An 18,750-nucleotide genomic window follows, 5' to 3' on the forward strand; every position below is an offset into this window, starting at 1 on the left:
ACTGCTTTCTGGATCACTGTGCAATGATTTTGGGAAGTTTTTCCTTCTTTAAAAAAACTTTCAAATGCCTTCTTATTTGTTCTTCGATCTTTTGTCCTTTGGACCTTTCGTCTTTTCTCCTTTTATGCTTCGACCTTTCGTTCTTTCGACTTTTTGTCTTTCGAGCTTCTTTCCTTTCGATCTTTCGTCTTTCGGCTTTTTGTTATAGATTTCTTGAACACCATATCCTTCGTATAGTGAGTGCAAAATGATCATTTTTTTGGTACTAACGGCTCCAGACACACCGTGCGTACTTGTACTTCATATATGTGTAGTTGCACACAGAATACAGAACACTAGGGTTGTACACATGTATATAGAACTAATCACTAATGGGGGGACGCTTTCCAGGTGGTTTTTAAAAGCGGTGGCCGTTTAGAGGTGAATGGGAATCTTTCGCGCGCATCGCAACTGTTCGGTACGGTACGGATTCTGTGCCCTTCGCTGTTACGTTGGTCGGCCGCCCGTGAAGTCGCGATTGGAGCGTTTTTTTGTGTTCTACCCAAGTTCATCATTGATAAGAAGTGTGGTCATTTTCCGGAAATTGAACGCCCGGTGTGATTGATCGTTGGTGAATATATCGGCACGTTATATTGTGGGAAAATGGTTCGAATGCAAAGAGGTTTTCTGCAAAATGGATTCGGGCGGAAGGTGACGATTGTCCTGCTAATGGCTATCATCGGTGTGGCAATGGCTTGTGTGAGTATGCAACAATTTGACTATTGGAGAGACACGTTCGTTAAAACCAAGGAAAACAAGCTATATGAGTGGATAATATGAACGCATGGTGCTTTTAACGGTTTTTTACTCGTGTTAAAACGTACATAATATAAACAGTGTTAGGTGTAAATTCTGCAAAAAATATACATGAAAATAAGTGTAGTTTCTGAAAAAAGTTTTTGAAGGAGTTCGTAGAAGTTTTCCTGAACGTTTTTTTGTTTGTCCTGCATTTTATCGAGAATAATAGAGAAAACTTTACGAAAAGAGATATTTGCAGCTATATTTAAAGGAGCTTATGGAGTAATGCATGGCATAATCCCGAGGGACTTATAAGGACCAATTTCTTAAAAATTTTGACAATTTTGATAACTACTAATAAAATATTAATCTTTGTACAGTAGCCACCTTATTTTGATGTTTGGCCAGAGAGGAAAATCGACCCCTCTGTCCCCTAGCTATGCCCTTGTCTTCTCCATTCCTTTGGTACTAAATCGGAACTGCTTTATCTATCTTTCTAATAGATTTTTTCAAGTTAAATGCTAAAATGTATCAATTAAACAGTAAAATGGACCATTTTCATTGGTTATTCGCGATTCTCCATCAAGAGCAATAGGTTTTGAGAGCATAGACCATATCTCTCAGTACTGACTTAATTTTATTGATAAAGAACCGTGAATAACTAACGAAAATGGCCTACTTTAGTATTCAAGTAATACATTCTTGCATTAAGTTGAAGATGAATCAAAGCCAAACCTCAAATTTTCAAAAGCACAAATCTGGGGAACAAAGCATCAGTTTGAGCCGAGAACTAAATCGATTGGTCACTAGCTGGTGGTGACTAGTGATCCTTTATAGAGAGATAAGCGGAAGCAAAATGGAATGATTTGGCAACATACCAGCAGTGCTGATTTCGCTCGGCAATAATATTGTAACACGGACATGACTTCCTCATTGATAAAAAGTGTTTTTTTGCTTTGTTATAGATCTCTGAGCTACATTTTCAAACTAATAAGCGACAGAAAAAAATCAACAACCAAAAATCGCATTGACAAAAATTTAAAAAAGGAAAATATTTCATATTTTTGCAAAACAACTTTTACCGAAATAATTTCAAGCGGATTACATTACTTCTCAAGAAAAGTTCAAAACAAACATAACGCATGTTCGTTTGGCTCACGCTTTGACAGCTCTTGCTGTTCGATTGGCTCACACTTTGACAGAAATGTCAGCTTCCACGAATCACTCTTATAAAGGATCACTAGTGGTGACTAATCGATACAAATTTCAGCTCAAACGGGTGTTCGGTACTCCAGATTTGTGCTCTTGAAAATTTGAAGTTTGGCTTCGATTCATCTTCACTTTAAAATGGCGTGAGAATCATTATGTTTAAGAAAAATTGCAATATGCTTATTGTATTATCAAAACGTATGTGGTTTGATAAACAAAAAAAAAAACAAACAAAATTTTGCAAATCGACCGTAATTTGTTCTAAGAAAAACTTTTTTTTAATTTCTCCATCATGAATCTTTGTTCAAAACATCTGTTTCCTATCAAGATTACCGTGTGGGACCGAAATCCGTACAGCACCGAAATCCGCACACTTGATTGAATTTTAATTATTTTATTAATAAAATGAATAAATATGCAGTTTTAAAATTACACATTTATTTACAATAAGTTATAAGTGGTTGCTCATGCTAATTTGATACAAGTAGGCCATGATTTTGAAATTGTTAAAAACAAAATTTGACCGCTCATCATAACGATGATTGGTTTGTGTGCCTTTTTAGTGATTTGCTAAGAATGATGCGAATAGCTTCCAACGTTTTATTAGTAAAATTCTCACATTTTCTGAACCAACTGTTGATCATGATGACTTCTTATAGTGAGCATTTGTAATTCCGCAGGAGTAAAGATTATTTCTGAACAGCATAATAACTGTTTGGGAGGATTTTTGTTGTATACGGATTTTGATTCATAATTCCAAATTGAATCTCAATCCGTACAGTGCAAAACTTTAACATATTTCATCAAGTTTTAGTCAATAAATGTGATAGTACGAAGCCGAAACATAACGCTCATGATTTAAGAAAAGGCGTTGAAGCAGTGTTCAATGGCCAATAATTCCCGAAAGCTGCGAATGCCTTAGGTATTTTGAAAATCGCCGTCAGAGATGCGCTAATTCAGGGGATAGGCAAAATGAATGAGGTAGGCACAATTTTGCCTAAGCTCAAATGCTTATAACTTTATGCAACATGGATAAAATTGGATGCGTCCAGAAGCAGTCGATGGCAAATTTGGTCTAGTTTCAGGAACTTACTCTGCCATGAAATTTGGTCTTCAGACACCGGAGATGTTCCGAATGTTCCGAGATCATGTCCACATGACATTTTTTCCGTCGCTTGTATTTTTGTGCAATGTGAAGTGGTATAGATGTTTACAATTTTTCTTGAAACTTTAACTAATTGGAAGTTGAATACCAGTGAATGCATTGATCATTTCTGTAAAACTGGTTCCGGAAAATATGGTCACTTAGGTTTGTATTTCCAATCATGTAAATATTATCCGGAGCTATATCCAAGTGGGCATCAAAATTATGCTTTCGGCAGCACCATTAGATGCACGAACCACTGTATAGTAGGTTCCAGATTCCCTGGGGCAAGTGGCCCATTACGAGCATGTCTGGAACTATGGGTGTCAAACTTCAAGATTTTTGAAGGTAAAGCTCCCGGGAGCATTTTCATGACCAGCGGCTGCTAGACCACTGTATAGCAGGTTACAACTGCCCCGAGAGATGTGATCATGTTCCGAATTGGCCACTTCTCTAGGGGGCCCTGGAATCTACTATAGGATGGTGTAATAACCAACTTGTGGTTCTGAAAATGCTCAACATCATCCAAGGCACATGGAACCTACTGTCCATGGTAGACAGTGATGCTAAAACTGCTTCCGGAAGCATGAATTTTATAAATATTGAACTTTGTTACCCAAATTGATATGATTTCGTACATGTGTGAAATTGGCCACTTCCATCGGAGTACCTCGAACCTACTATACAGTGGTCATGGCAGCCGGTGGTTCTGGAAGTGTTTTCAGAAGCATCGCATTCGAAATCATAATATTTGATACCCATATTGAAGTAACTCCGGACATGTTTTGAATTGGCCACATCGGGGGATGCACCAAGAACCTGGTATACAGTTGTCATGGCAGTCGGTGGTTCTGGAAATGCTTCCGGAATTATCACTTTCTAAAATCTTGAAGTTTGATGCCCATATTAATATGGTTTCCAATATGTTCCTATTTGGCCACTTCCCCCAGGGCACCTGAAACCTACTATAGAGTGGTCATTGCGACTAATGGTTCTGAATATACTGCTGGAAGCATCATTGATGCTCATTTGGAATAAAAAGATAAGGATAAAATTAATGTCTTTGGCATTTAAGTTTTAATTTTTGGGCAGCTGTACGGATTTCGAATCACAGATGTACGGATTTTTATTCAACCTTATTACAGTGTACGGATTTCAATTCAATACAAGTGATTTTAATTCCTGTTTTTCTAAGGTTTTTACTCATCTTCAGGCTTATTTTGGGATTAATTGTGTCTTAAAAGATGTGAAAGTCATAGAAAATGAGTGATCAATTGCCTTTTACAAATCCAAATATTTTAAACAGAGGATTTTATTTGGCTTAGTGCTTAGATGTACGGATTTCGGTGCCACACGGTATATGGTCATTGGCGTAAATAGGGAGAGGATCTCATTAGGAGAAAACGACACAACTCCTTGAAGTGGCATTTTCGACCATTTGACCCTACATGCTAGCTGGTGGGGCTCGCCTAGGTACCGTAATCCGGGGTAACATTGATCATTTTTTTTGAATGTTTTTTAAACATTTGATTTGAAAATGCAAGTGTTGGTAATTTTATATTTTTAAAACAAGTACTGGCACCCATTGCTCGTGTCTATGTACTGTATTTTGTTTTCTGAAAGTTTAAAGCATGTTTAAAAAAATGTTTCAAGTGATTTTTTTATTTAGCTGATATGGGGTAACATTGATCACCCATGAAAACATCGTTCGGTACTATTGAAAATGTCATTTTTTACTAAAATCATGGTCCCTGAAGCCGAATATGAAGGCCAAACTCTTACAAGTCATTTACTTTTTGAGTTATTTTAAAATTAAAAACACCTTGGATTGTGGAATACGTCTAAAGGTAGGCAATTTCCTAAGGAAATTTTGTACGCTTTATAGTAATTTGTGAATTATGCTTTTTTGAACATATTTATGAAAGTTTTGACAACGGAATCGTTTTTGGCTATGACATTATTAGTAACAACCGCATTTCTCTTGCTCATATCGTTTTCAGAACTCATGTGAGACGTGATTGTTTGATGGTGTCATGCATAATCATGAAAATCATTGTTTCCAAAAGTTGACAAATTTACGCATGAACACAACTTAATTTTCGCAAAAATATTATTAAGGGGATTCACTTAATAGCGTAAATTGGTGCGTATGTTGAGTATCTCAAATATTTCAAGCAATTGCTTAAACTGCAAATGAAACATTTCAGGTTGTCAAAAGTTGGCCGATTATCCATCCAAGAACCCTTTGGTGATCTTGGCAACCGTCAAGATTACAAATAAACAAATGGATCCAATTGAAAAATCATCGAAAAAAGAGCTGCGGATAAGGTATACCATCAATCTACACCTAATTGAAAGCTCTCAATAGACGCTGGTTCCATTTATGACGCTCTTGAAACTACATGAAAGCCACATATTCAGGGAATGATGTGCATTATACAGCACAAACATAAAAAATAGCATGGTACCGTAAGCTATTGGTTGCAACTAATGTGCATTCCGTCTTGTATGAGGATTATGGATAAACTAGTATTTTCTTCATTGCATCTTTACGAAATGGGACATTTTCTTAAATATTAAACAGAATAAAACCATGCATCTTTAAATCACATATGATTTGTTAACAAGATGAACCTGTTTTTATTTTAAACCTTATGAGCGACGACTGGGAGTGAGAGGTAGACATTTTTACATTTCATCTCAGATTAAAAATGATAGATATGATCTGGAACCAGCTTTGCACATCCCGTTGGAAGGAGTCATATCGAACATCAACCAAGCCTTATTTTACATCGTTTATTGCTGCTCCTGAAACTTAATATACGGATTAGCCTTAATATGAATTGTAAATTTAAAATCGAAATAGAACATACCCCATAAAACAATCCATTTAGCTGGAACAGCAAAATTTTGAAGTTCACGTTTACAGCGGACAACTAGATCATAATTTGCTCATATGACATGACATTACAATCCGAAGAGAAACTTTTCAATTTGAAATATTTCTTTACAAATGTTACGCATATACGCATTATACGCAGCTTTAAGTGAATACCCCTATTATTTATTAGCTCATGAATAGAAGAAAGAGAATCACCATTCATGCATTGAAAATATTTAATCAATAAATGTTGATTCGAGCTTTTTACAAAGAGGGTCAGTGCGATCAATTTTACCCCGCTGATCAATGTTACCCCGGATTACGGTACCAGTGTTACGATAGACGGGGATACGCTCGAGGTGGTCGACGAGTTCGTCTACCTTGTATCCTTGTTGACGGCTGACAATAACGTTATCCGTGAAATACGGAGGCGCATCATCAGTGGAATTCGGGCCTACTAAGGCATCCACAAGAAGCTGCGGTTAAAAAAGATTCACATCTGCATCAAATGTAACATGTGTTTAACGCTCATAGGACCGGTAGTCCTCTACGGGCATGAAGCGTGGACGATGCTCGAGGAAGACTTGCAAGCACTTGGAGTCTTCGAACGACGATCTTTGGCGGTGTGCAGGAAGACGGTGTGTGGCGGCGAAGGATAAACCACGAGCTCGCCCAACTCTACGGCGAATCCAGTATTCTGAAGGTGACCAAAGCTGGAAGGATACGATGGGCAGGGCATGTTTCAAGAATACCGGACAGCAACCCTGCAAAGATGGTGTTCGCTACGGATCCGGTTGGTACAAGAAGGCTTGGATCGTATCAATTTGGCTAGCTTGGGGCAGAACCGAAGATGGAGAGATGCGGCCACGAACTGAGTATTGTGGCGTGAAATTTTTGATTCAGTGTTTTCTGCTTAGATGTCAACTAAATAAATGAAAAATGAATGCCTAGTTTTGGTGCTACACCTAAGTGGTCTCATATTATGGGTTTCCCGGTGGCCATGCCGGTGCTCCAAAAGATCCAGAACAACCATCCATTCATCCTTTTGGCAAAATACATCCAAACATAAAAAATCTTATAGGATTGGACACAGTTCATTTGGTTTTGGGACATAAATCCGAGTAATTTCATCGAACTGTCCAGATTGGCCACCTTCCACGATTCCAGGGACCGGTTCCGCATGGACCATACTTTTCAGGGGATGTACGCCAGTAATTGATTCCTTATTACAGAGAAATGTAATGCCTCAGGTACCAGGCGTGCAATTAATCAGGAAACCATCAAATTTTAAAGACGATCTTCACTCTATCAATTGGATAGTCTGCTGCTTACGCAATTTCAACTCCAAAATGATTTGCTTTCGAAAAGCGTCACTATGTAAACAAAATTAAACAGCAAAATCTTGATTTAAGTATGCTTGTGACGCTGCACTGCGGTACAATCTTTTTCTAGTTTGTACTCCTACTAATTCGTTCCTGCTTACAATCACTATTTGATAGATTCTTCAGATTAAGGTCAGACGAACTGCACGTCTTCCGGTAGTGGATTGACAGCTTATTTTCGACGAACCACGTGCTACAACTGTCAACACTGGTTTTCCGAGCAACATACAACGCAATTGTGGGAAGCGGTTTTGAAGTGAAGCCTGTTGGCTTGGGAAATTGGAGACGGTTGAGTATCTTCTTAGATATACGATGAAGATTATTTGATATTATGCAATAATGAAGCAAGTAAACACAATCTCTCATCGAAACGGGTGGAAGTTGAACCACCTTCTTTCTAGCCTTACGTCCCAACTGGGACAGAGCCTACTTCTCAGCTTTGTGTTCTTATGAGTACTTCCACAGCTGAGAGCTTTCTTTGCCGATTTATCATTTTTGCATATGAATACGTGTAGCAGGTAAGATGATGCACTATGACCTGGGCAGTCGAGTCCTTTACGTGAATGGATGTTTCAGTGTTCAAGTTGTTCTGACAAACCATGCGTCTCCACATAAACTTCGAACAAGTTTCTCCTGCTCGAATGTAACAACTTCTTCCATTTCTACCATTCCCCCAGAACGGCGGCTACCGGATCAAGGTTCGAAGGGTGCACAACTGTGCCGGCCAGGATGCGGTGATCGTAGCGCAGGAAAACTACACCGCAGTGCTGACCAAGAACTGCGAAATCAAGTCCCGGGGTTGCGTCACGTACAAGGCCTTCAAGTCCGGTGTCGTCAACTACAAGGTCAAGAAGAACGGCGTCCAGCTCGTGCAGGGTCGAATGGATCTGTGCGATCAGATTGCGAGCGGAAATCGCGATCCTACCATCGGACCGATGATGCGCACCCTCAACCTTCCCAACAAGTGTCCAGTGGAGGCCGTAAATATAGCGCTGCGAAGCTTTGATGCAACACGAAGTGCAACTAAATTATGGTATTATTCCAGGGAACTCTGTGCACTGATCCAACGCAAGTGGTGAACATTGAGCAGTACAAGCAGTTCCTCCCTTTGGCACGAGGCTCACTCGAAATAGAATCGGAGATTCAACACGACACGGTGGGTATTGCTCATTTCTCGTAGTGCCTGATCAATTCAGCACCAAGCCGTATAATGTGGACACGGTGCTCCCCAGACCATTGTTATTAGAAAAAATACCTCCATCAAATATGTGATCATTGGTTTAAGCACGCAAATTGAAGGGGAACAGGGATATTGAACCGAGTTTTCATTTACCGTGTTTGTTCGAAATATACCATCAAAATTTGGACCAAAGTTATATTGTTTAGCTATTTTCAACTTCTGGGTGGAGTTTTGTAAAAGAAGATCAACCAAATTTTGAGTTACACTCTTTTTACTGTGCACACTGGGTAAAGGGAGTAATTAAAAATTTTGCAATCATATTATTCAAAACTCTGCTTAGAAATCACAAAAACCTAAACAAACCAACTTTCAATCAAGTTATGAAAGTATATTTCCTCTGATAATAATAACGAATTGAGATATGTTCCATTATCGCTGATTTCGTTTGATTTGGTGGAAATATTCCATTTAGAGGGAGCTACTTCAATATGAGCCCTATGAATTTTGTCAAGACATGCAGTTAAATCCTAGAATACGACTAGTAAGTTCAGATTTGATCTATGTTACTGATAATAACATCCTGAGGAGCACCGTGCAATATCTAACGTAAATTAACCTCACGTTTGATTTCTTCCTCCTGGATCCCATCCCCAAACAGGGCAAAAGTTGCTTCCGACTGCAGATTGATGTCACAAAGTGATCGGACGAGTTGTGACCGGAGATGATTCCGATAGGATTGACGTTTATTTTTATAATAGGTATATCTCGATTGCGCTTCCAGTGAAACAGGTTTAATTAGATACAATAAATACAAACTGTTACCTCATTGCAACTCCGTCTTGAATAGATTGGCGGGGAATTCACCGACTTAATTGACTGTAATTTATTTCCAGAGGAAAGTTTCTCCTTGCTGATTGATAAAACTTCCATTGATTCGATATTCTAAGGATAAATACATCGATTTCCCTAGCGAAAACGTGTTCAACGTATGTTTCGCACGGTGTCTCTGGTAGGAAACATTAATATAAAAAAATCAGTATCGCTGAAACACCCACCAAATGAAAGCTTAGGCTTTCCCCTTTCATTTGAGACCGGTTTGAAAATGTTCTATCGGGGGGTCCTGAACATTTTTTTTTATTTTAGTAAGAGATACGTACCATAGGTGATCTTCTTCCACCAATGATATAATGAATCGCTTGAACCAAATGATGACAACTCAATAGAACCGCAGAAGGCCATGACAAATATTTCTGGACAAACATTTGAAAAGGGCTGGAGACGTCTTGAGCCTTTTTTCAGAAACGTTGCTGTTGAGCCCTTTTTAGCTCGCCCATGCAAACTAACACCACTATCAGAAAGATTAGTGTTAGCTCTTCTGATAGTAGTATTGGTAAGCGTGATCGAGTTGAATTGGGCTCAACAGCGTCTTACAAAAACATTGTTTACCTATGTCGATGTGCCCTTTTTAAATGTTTGTTCAGATTTCCATAAAACAAGCTTGTTTTTGTTTTGCCAATGTTGCTGTTCAGTTGATTTTAAATTCAATAAATAGTAAAATTGTACATCTTTAATCAAAATTCATTCATTTGAATAAAAAAATGTTTAGAGATTTGAAAGAATTCCAATAAATAACCATTATTTAGATTCAGTCGTATGCTACCGTCTTAAAATTCAAATATATTTTCATAAGATATTGCTTTTTACGATTAGTAATAACCATAGCATTTGAAAACATTTCCTCATGGATCATTACATTACCAATGGTTTCACAGATTGCAAAAAACAACTAAATTGGCATCAATGGTAGGGAAATCGGCGCTGCGTTATAACGCTTCATTGCTTAAGTTGTCACGTTCTAAGGTGGTATAGCGAAAAATTGGTGCTTGTGTCGCGTAATAAGTTTATAAATTCATTATTTTGGGTCAACATTTTGGTTTGCTGATTAGAGGTATGCCTGTTAATAATTACAATAAATATATCCCAATTTCACACCTAATAATAAATATATATATTTACACTACACTCTGTCAGGAGACCTGAAACATGAAACCGAAAAGCCATGAAGACAATCGTTCGAAGTTTTGCGTATTGTGTTTAAAGAATTTGTGTCTGCAACCGTTATCAGCAATAGTGGTTGATATTATTGAACAGCACAGGGGCCTTCCTTAGCCTTAGTGGTTGGAGTCCGTGGCTACAAAGCAAAGCCATGCTGAAGGTGTCTGGGTTCGATTCCCGGTCGGTCCAGGATCTTTTCGTAAAGGAAAGTTCCTTGACTTCCCTAGGCATTGAGTATCATCGTACCTGCCACACGAGATACGAATGCGAAAATGGCAACATTGACAAAAAAAGCTCTCAGTTAATAACTGTGGAAGTGCTCTTAAGAACACTAAGCTGAGAAACAGGCTCTGTCCCAGTAAGGACGTTAATGCCAAGAAGAAGAACGTTCAGGGGTTAGTTGATTATGTGACGTCCAAAAAGGGGAGTTGGCCTGGGTAGTTCGATCTGCAAGCGATGGAGAAGGGTCCTTTAATCATTTACCCTGTCGATTATCGAGCATAATTCTGACGTCATCGGGACTCAAGGCCGATATAAGGATACTGGCGTAAAAATACTGTTTCTGTTTGCTGTTGCTTCTGGCGTTCCAGAAAAATATGGCAATATTGAGAAAATGTGGAAGACACTGTTGCTTTTGAATAATTTTAGGTGCTCCATTGCTGGAGATTTGAAAATCGTCAATCTCTTTTTCGTAATAATGGGAGGTAGTTCAACATTTCCTTGCCCATACTGTACCACACAAAAAAGATTTATCCAATTTAGCTGGTCATCCACGAATACTTTGTCACATACGCGTCCGCGAAATGAAAAAGTCTCGGCTCGGACCATAAACTGGCGAAGCAGATCTTCAATTGTATTTACTATCCACTGCTCCAAATTGATCCAAATACTGTCGAGGAATGGGTAAGCATCAGCAGTTTGATTGTGTGATTCATAAAGATGACTTTAAAATAATTCTTTTATCACAGGTGAGGATCATCAGTTGCCAACGCCACAACAAAAGTGGATTCACTAGATGAAACTGTCAGAAGCTTTTGAAAAATCGGCATGTTTTGGAAGTGTAATGGGATCTAAGTTTGCTAGCAATTGTAGTTTATCGTACTGTTCTGTAAATTATCTCTTTTAAATGAAAAAAATGTGTTTCAGGCGCTTGATCATTCTGATCAGGTACATAAAAGTTGTTTTCAAACGAGTCTGGATGATGATTTTGCAGAAAAGTTAAGAACTTTTCAAAAACGTGGATTGCTTACCCAATAGCTCGAAGTTCCATATTTCCGCTATCATACCCCGGAGTTTTGTGAAATCACAGGAAGTCTTTTGAGCAAATACGGGAAACAAGCCAGTGAAACCGTGCATTTCGATTTTCAAGTTGCTTGCAATCATGTTAAGGTTTCGGAGAACTCCGAAGTATATGATCGACAGCTTCTTTGAGCTGTAGTAATGTACAATAGTGAGCATTTGTAAGCCGTATTATCCGTATTTACTTTATCGATATGTCGTGTGTATATTTGGTTTAAATAGAATGGTATAATGCTAAATCTAAATCCTTTTTATTAATTGGTTAACTATTCGTAGTACAGTTTCTCATGGCTACCTAGATAAGCATGAAAGAAAATGACTGTGTAAACCATAATTAAGAAATCAGTACTGAAAAACCGGCATTGTACTGTTTTGAAAAAAAATGTTCTGGACCCCCCGATAGAACATTTCCAAACAGGTTTCAAATGAAAGGGGAAAGCCTAAGCTTTCATTTGGTGGATGTTTTAGCGATACTGATTTTTTTATATTAATGTTGTTCTACCAGAGACACCGTGTTCGAACACGCAATGAATCCGTTTCATAGGGGAATACCTTAAACATGTCAGGTGACGAATCGCGTAATTTCTACCATTCATGTTGAAGATTACGATCAAAATCTATGTATTCTGGAATCGACATGCTTCAATGTATCAATAGGTGAATCACTAGACAAGCGGGGTGCGCCAATAGTCGATTTAACGGTGGCACGAGGGGTCAGTTTGATATAGCGGAACAATGGTGGGAACCATAAGTCGGCCCGTTCAAATCTTAGTTGTTTGGGAAAAATAACATTACGATGACCTGTTGTTTGTGACGTTGTGGTAGACTTTATCCGAAATAAACATAGAATTACGCTAAGGTATGGCTATAGATAGAAGGGGTGTAATGTCTATTTTACTATTATCAGTTGTTCGATGACGTGTTTCATTACAAAGTTGTCTAATCGAAATGAGAATGAAACTGCATGGGGCCCAGTTAGTCGTGTTGGTGAACGCGCAGCTATTGAGCTACATTGTAGGTTGCAGGTTTGAATCCCGTCAGTTGAGGATCTTTTCGTAAAAGACCTTGCCTACCCATGACAAAGATTATATCCGTACTTGCCACATGGTATTCGAATTAAAAAAATAATTGATTTGCATGGAAAGCTCTCTGTTAATAACTTTGAAAGTTCCGATAAAAATACAAAGCTTAGAACTAGGTTCTGTCCAAGTTGGGACATAACCAGAGCTGCCAGATGTTTTGAAAAATGATCTGTATCCACCAGGTTAAAAATATGTGTCCCATACAAAAAAATCTGTTTCCATATCAAAACTGATGAAAGAAAATCTATGTTTCATACAAATTGAATCTGTGTCAGAATAAAAAAAATCTATGTAATACAGATAAATCTGTCTATATGGCAGCCCTGGACGAAACACCAAAAAGAAGAAGAAAATGAAACTTCATGGGACACTAGGTATAACTGAATCAAATAGGTTATTGATCTCACAAGAAGATAAACAAAAAATAAGTTAGGCTAAGAATTTTTGGAAGCTTATGTTCGAGAGCTTGCTAATCCACACAGGAACAAGTATTTTGATGGATTGTTGGAAGGGTCATTAGCAAAATCTTATAACTCCCAGAAGTTCCCTTGAGAACCCCTGGAAAGCTACAGTGGCTTCCAACCACTCCCGGGTAACTAGCTCAGTAACATGAGACTCCTGTACTGTGTCTCAGGGTCGGCATGTTACTGGGTAATCGGAGGAGCTTTGCGAACGAAGTATGAAAACCAGAATATTCACATTTCTAAACATTTTATTGGCCCTTGTGTGGTTGTACATTTTGTGTGGCGCATAAGCGAGACTTGTTGGGGAATTGCTGTACTCACTGTTGCAGCTACCGAATATTAATTCCTTCTTCGTGTTGGCCCACACGGCCAAAAACTCGCAACGAGGCTGCACGGGGTTGGTGAGATGGGATCTTTCGGCGGACAGGCGTCTTCCTTCATGGACGAGATCGGCACGGCGCAGAGCGAGACCGGAATGACCGTGCCGAGAAGGGAACCTCCTTTGCGGTTAAGGCCGAAGGCCTGAGGGATTCGTCGGATGGCGGACGAGGGCAAGTCCTTTGCTTTTAAGGACTGGTCATTTTATAAAGTGGACACCTTGTACATGCAACCTCTTTTTAATTTATCAATGAAATCGGAATCAAATTTCTGCACATCGATCGACTAATATTGTACAATATTGTGATAATAAAAAAGCCACGAAAATGATTAAATTTCCAACTAATAAGCCAAAACGTTTAGAACAGTCGATTTTTGGAGTTTACCAAAAACAATTATTATTAGAAATTGACAGGGAAAATTCAACAATCTATATTTTCTATTTTCAAGAAAGGCTTGTACTTCGAAAGCACCATCAATAAGAAACCTGCAGAAAAATATTTGGTTATTTATGTAGCAACAATTTTTCAAATATTATAAAATATTTATTCATTATATTTTAGATGTCAATGAAACTGATATGGGTAATTTTTTAGGTTTAAAGAACATCCTGATGGAAGTACTAATATAGTATTACTACGGAAAATAATCTATGCTTTCATAGAGTTGCTACTCTGGTCCCCACGTCACATTAAAAGCACAACAGAAAAACAAATGCTTTATTTCCTGAAGATCCTCCAAAGCACAATGTCAATCATCAAAGTTGGGAACACTGCTATAATGAAATCGAATTTATTTTTCATGTACTGTTTTCATAATGTGTTATTCTGAGATTACTTATCAAAATATTTGGAGAAAAACGATTACAATATGCAGTAGATCGATAAATAGGCGTACAAGATTTTAAAAGTATGAGATTTTTTAATAAAACGATCATAAGGCGATAAATTTATACCGAAGAATGCGGTTAAGACTCGCGATATTGCTCTATACAAACAAAGTTTCTTTAGTAACATAAACCAATTTTTAACACGATTTTTACTTTACTTTGTTGCTGGGAATAAAAGGATGGTGTTTAAGCAAATTTGACCATAAAAGATCAATCACTAGTATGACCTAGTGTCAGGGAACGATGGAATATTATTCATATGTTTTAAAGCGCTATATTTAGAAGAGTGATAAAGGATACCAGCATATAATTTGTTCATAAAAATTAGGATTTTTAGGGGTCTATTTTATAAGTCGAGTCGATCAAAATGACTCGACTGGAGTCACTGTCGACCGAAAAATTCGCTCGTCTTGGCTCTGTCACTCGAGTTTTTCGACAGTTGTCACTCTATGTGACTGGATTACTATGAGAGTCGACGGGTGACATCTGAAATATGCATGCTTGCTTTGATCGACAATGAATACAGACGAGTCACATGAATCTGCTCGATTTACAAAATAGGCCCCTTATTATGCGAAAAATAATGCTTAACTTTGACGAACAGTTTTTCTTAGGAGTTTTTGGAAAAACTTTTTAGTTCTTCAACCAAAAGCATTTTGAAAGTTTTTATTTTTTCATAACATTGTGGAATAATAGTTGAACGATACACAAAAAACCGATTGTGATTTTATCAATAAATAAAAAAGATATAGCAAAAACAAAGTGTCCACTTTATAAAATGAACAGTCCTTAGGCATCTTGGCTTCCGAGCCACCGTGTGTTGACCAAGGGTTGAGATTTCTTACGCGCCATATAAATAATTTATAATTTTCATACAAAAAATCTTACTATGGGGGGAGCATTTCGAAAAAAGTTACCAAAAAATAGTTGGTAAGAAACTATTGACATAATAATATTGCTTTCTTACAGAAGTGATCATATATGTATTGGAAATACAACAAATTGTTCCTTAGATTTTTGGATTTTTGCGTCGGTATATCCTATAACTCGATAATTCTATAAGTCCATGGTCCCTTGAATATCGAGTTATGGAGAGTCGACTGTAATGATTTTATTTGACATTTGTCCCAATGTTTCAACATTGGATATTCTATGTAACTCATTGGTACTATACCAGGGAGGAAGCTTCAGAATCATTTTCAAAATTTGATTTTGAATTCTCTGCAGAGCTTTCTTCCTGCACACTTAGATCAAATCACCGAGTTCGGTAATCCATTCACCGAAATCTCAACAGCTGATTGATCGGTAATCAGTTCGGTAAACGAATAAATTACAGATTGTTCGGTGATTCGCATTTTCGAGCTCAGCTGTCAAAACAACCGAGCAGTCGGTAATCGTTTACCGAAGAACTGTAAATTCGGCGTAAAGAATGCTTTCCTTGGAGTACTATTTTCTTTAATACAAAAACGTGAACATTTTCTCAAATCATACTTTTTTTATTTTATAAGTAAATCGTACATTTACACATAATGATATAATCACAAATGTATCGCAGTTGGAAGGTCAGGAATCAACAATATATGGTGTGGGACATCACCGATGTTGAAAATGAGGTTGGGATCGATGCCTTATTTGTAGTGTGAAGTATAGAGCAGTTGCGCACAGGAAAATGAGTAAAATCAGCGAATCGGCCGGGCTGCAAAGATCAATAATACGTTGGCTTATGGATGAAACGTACGTGTACTACCGTAAACTCACCTGTTTAAAGAAAAAATGTAGGGTTACTGTACATTACATTTGCAATTGGAGAAATTCCCCGAACAGCTTCACTACAACGCCCGAAAGATAAACATTGACAATGAATTGACGTTGTCATTCGTCCAAATTACTGAATTCGGTAATCTACCAGCCCGTTTACCAAAACTTCAGTTAAATATTTTACCATCATCGGTAATACAAACGATTCACCGATTATTCGGTAATGTTTTTGACAGGTCATCCCGAATTCACCGTAGGTTTGTAATTTTGAACATGATGCGCTGTCAAAAACTGTTAAATTACCGAATCATCGGTATTTGTGTGAATTACCGATGTGTTTCGGTAATTTTAATTACCGAACTCGCATACTCTGTTTGAGTGTGTGGTATTACAACAGCTAGTCCATATTGGTACAGCATACAACATGGCTGGCCTGAAAATTTGCTTGAATATCAAAAGCTTGCTCTTAAGACAAAGTTTTGATTTTCTATTAATAAGAGGATAGAGACATATTTATTACATTTGGCTTGAATTCCCTCAATGATTTTCAAAAGTTAAATTCTTAACTAACATGAGCCTTAGATACTTAATTTCATCTGACCAATTTATTGGAATCCCTTTCATCGTGACAACATGTCTACTTGAAGATTTCAAATAAAGAGCTTTTGGTTTATGTAGGAATAATATTAGTTGAGTTTTGGAAGCATTAGGAGAAATCTTCCATTTTTGCAAGTATGAAGAAAAATATCCAAACTATTTTGCAATCAACTACAGATGACACGCAGACTTGGTGGAGTGGCCTGTGTCATCCGCAAACAAGGATTTTTGACATCCCTGAGGTAACTCAGGTAAGTCAGATGTGAAAATATTGTCTAATATTGATCCCAAAATGCTGCCTTGAGGAACACCAGCTTTTACAGGAAGTCTTTCAGATCTGGAGTTCTGATAATTAACCTGAAGTGTACGATTTGACAGATAACTTTGAATTATTCTAACAATGTATGTTGGAAAATTAAAGTTTTTTAATTTTACGATCAAACCTCCATGCCAAACACTGTCGAATGCTTCTTCAATGTCTAGAAGAGAGACCAGTAGAATAGCCTTCAGATTTGTTGGAAAGGATCAAATTTGTTACACTTAAAAGTTGATGAGTGGACGAATGTCCATGGCAGAATCCGAAAAAAAAAATGGAACAACCTTGGCATTTTCCATTTGTCAGAAAATATGCTAATTGAAAACATTTGTTGCAAAAATAACTATTTTACAATTTCTCACTGTATCAGTTGCGTAATATATATTACACAACGATTGATTACACAACAACTTTCAAAAATTGCTACAATTATGGTGAATGTATCCCGATATGATATCTGATAACCTCAAGTGGTCGTCTACGAAATTGCAAAAAAATGTTGAACGCGACTCGTAACAGAATCCCATTTTTACAGCACTCGGCAAGCTTCGTTGAATAAATGTACTTAATGCTTTAAAAATCATCATTCTGCAACATATTACAAAAACCACTATATGCGTTTCGTTGAAAGGATCATTAATTGTTGTTGACTGCCGACCAGATTAAGTACTATCTTGTCTGTGATTGCTTTTTTCTATTATCCCCTATAAAAGTTGTTCACGTTAAAATTGAAATACTCCTTTATATCTGTAACTTCTTTCTCCTTTATTTTTTTTTTAAACCACTGCGACCATTAAGTTGATCTATTGTGGTTTTCTCCTTTATAGTAAACTGTTTGAAATTTTAAGAAATTCAAGCTTTGTATGTATTGTTTAAATCCTGCAAGCTTCGTTGAAAACTTTCTGAAATGGTTGGTTGAAAGGTTTGACATGAAATTGTGTACGTACATTTTGAAAATCAATTTTTTTGCATTATGCCTCATCAAAAATATGAGCATATCATGCTACATTTGCTGGAAATGTCTACCGGAACAAATCCATTCGTGGTCAATTTTTCGTGACTGTATCAGTTTTAACATTTGCGCGGTGAGCTGATAACCAAGGTCTCCACACAAAACCAGCTTCCGGGAAGTCACACAAGAACATGCTGACCTTCTGTACAATTGAGCTTAGCTACCATCAAGTTATGTCTTCACTCTGGATCCGCTTCTCCAACTGCTGATAGGGCGCTACTCTGAAGCAAAAGTATTCCTGCTGATGGGGCTCTAGCTCTGTTATAGTTCATGCCATGGTCAGAATATTTCGCGATGTTGGCCGTTGAACTGTTGATGCGTTGTAAT

General features: G+C 37.6%; 1 protein-coding gene and 1 long non-coding RNA gene across 2 annotated transcripts; one reads left to right on the forward strand and one right to left on the reverse strand.

Moving 5' to 3' along the window:
• Window positions 1–410: 410 nt before the first annotated feature.
• On the forward strand, window positions 411–9,440 carry LOC5563773. Its single transcript, XM_001648003.2, has 4 exons — window positions 411–738; window positions 8,071–8,373; window positions 8,439–8,549; window positions 9,232–9,440. The coding sequence occupies exons 1-4, from the start codon at window positions 643–645 to the stop codon at window positions 9,271–9,273; spliced, it is 552 nt and encodes a 183-aa protein (XP_001648053.1). The 5' UTR covers window positions 411–642; the 3' UTR covers window positions 9,274–9,440.
• On the reverse strand, window positions 5,731–6,235 carry LOC110676869. Its single transcript, XR_002500786.1, has 2 exons — window positions 6,004–6,235; window positions 5,731–5,944 (listed from the first exon to the last, which is right to left on the reverse strand). It is a non-coding gene; the product is annotated as an uncharacterized LOC110676869 (long non-coding RNA).
• Window positions 9,441–18,750: the final 9,310 nt, after the last annotated feature.

This window comes from Aedes aegypti, chromosome 2 (genome assembly GCF_002204515.2).
Source record: "Aedes aegypti strain LVP_AGWG chromosome 2, AaegL5.0 Primary Assembly, whole genome shotgun sequence".
Lineage (NCBI taxonomy): Eukaryota > Metazoa > Arthropoda > Insecta > Diptera > Culicidae > Aedes > Aedes aegypti.

Excerpts from the sequence above, each read along its gene's own strand:
- LOC5563773 (XM_001648003.2), top strand. The coding sequence starts at position 643 with ATGGTTCGAATGCAAAGAGGTTTTCTGCAAAATGGATTCGGGCGGAAG. Across the intron at positions 739-8,070 it reads TCGGTGTGGCAATGGCTTGT|AACGGCGGCTACCGGATCAA; the intron begins GTGAGTATGCAA and ends CCATTCCCCCAG. Across the intron at positions 8,550-9,231 it reads CGGAGATTCAACACGACACG|GGCAAAAGTTGCTTCCGACT; the intron begins GTGGGTATTGCT and ends ATCCCCAAACAG.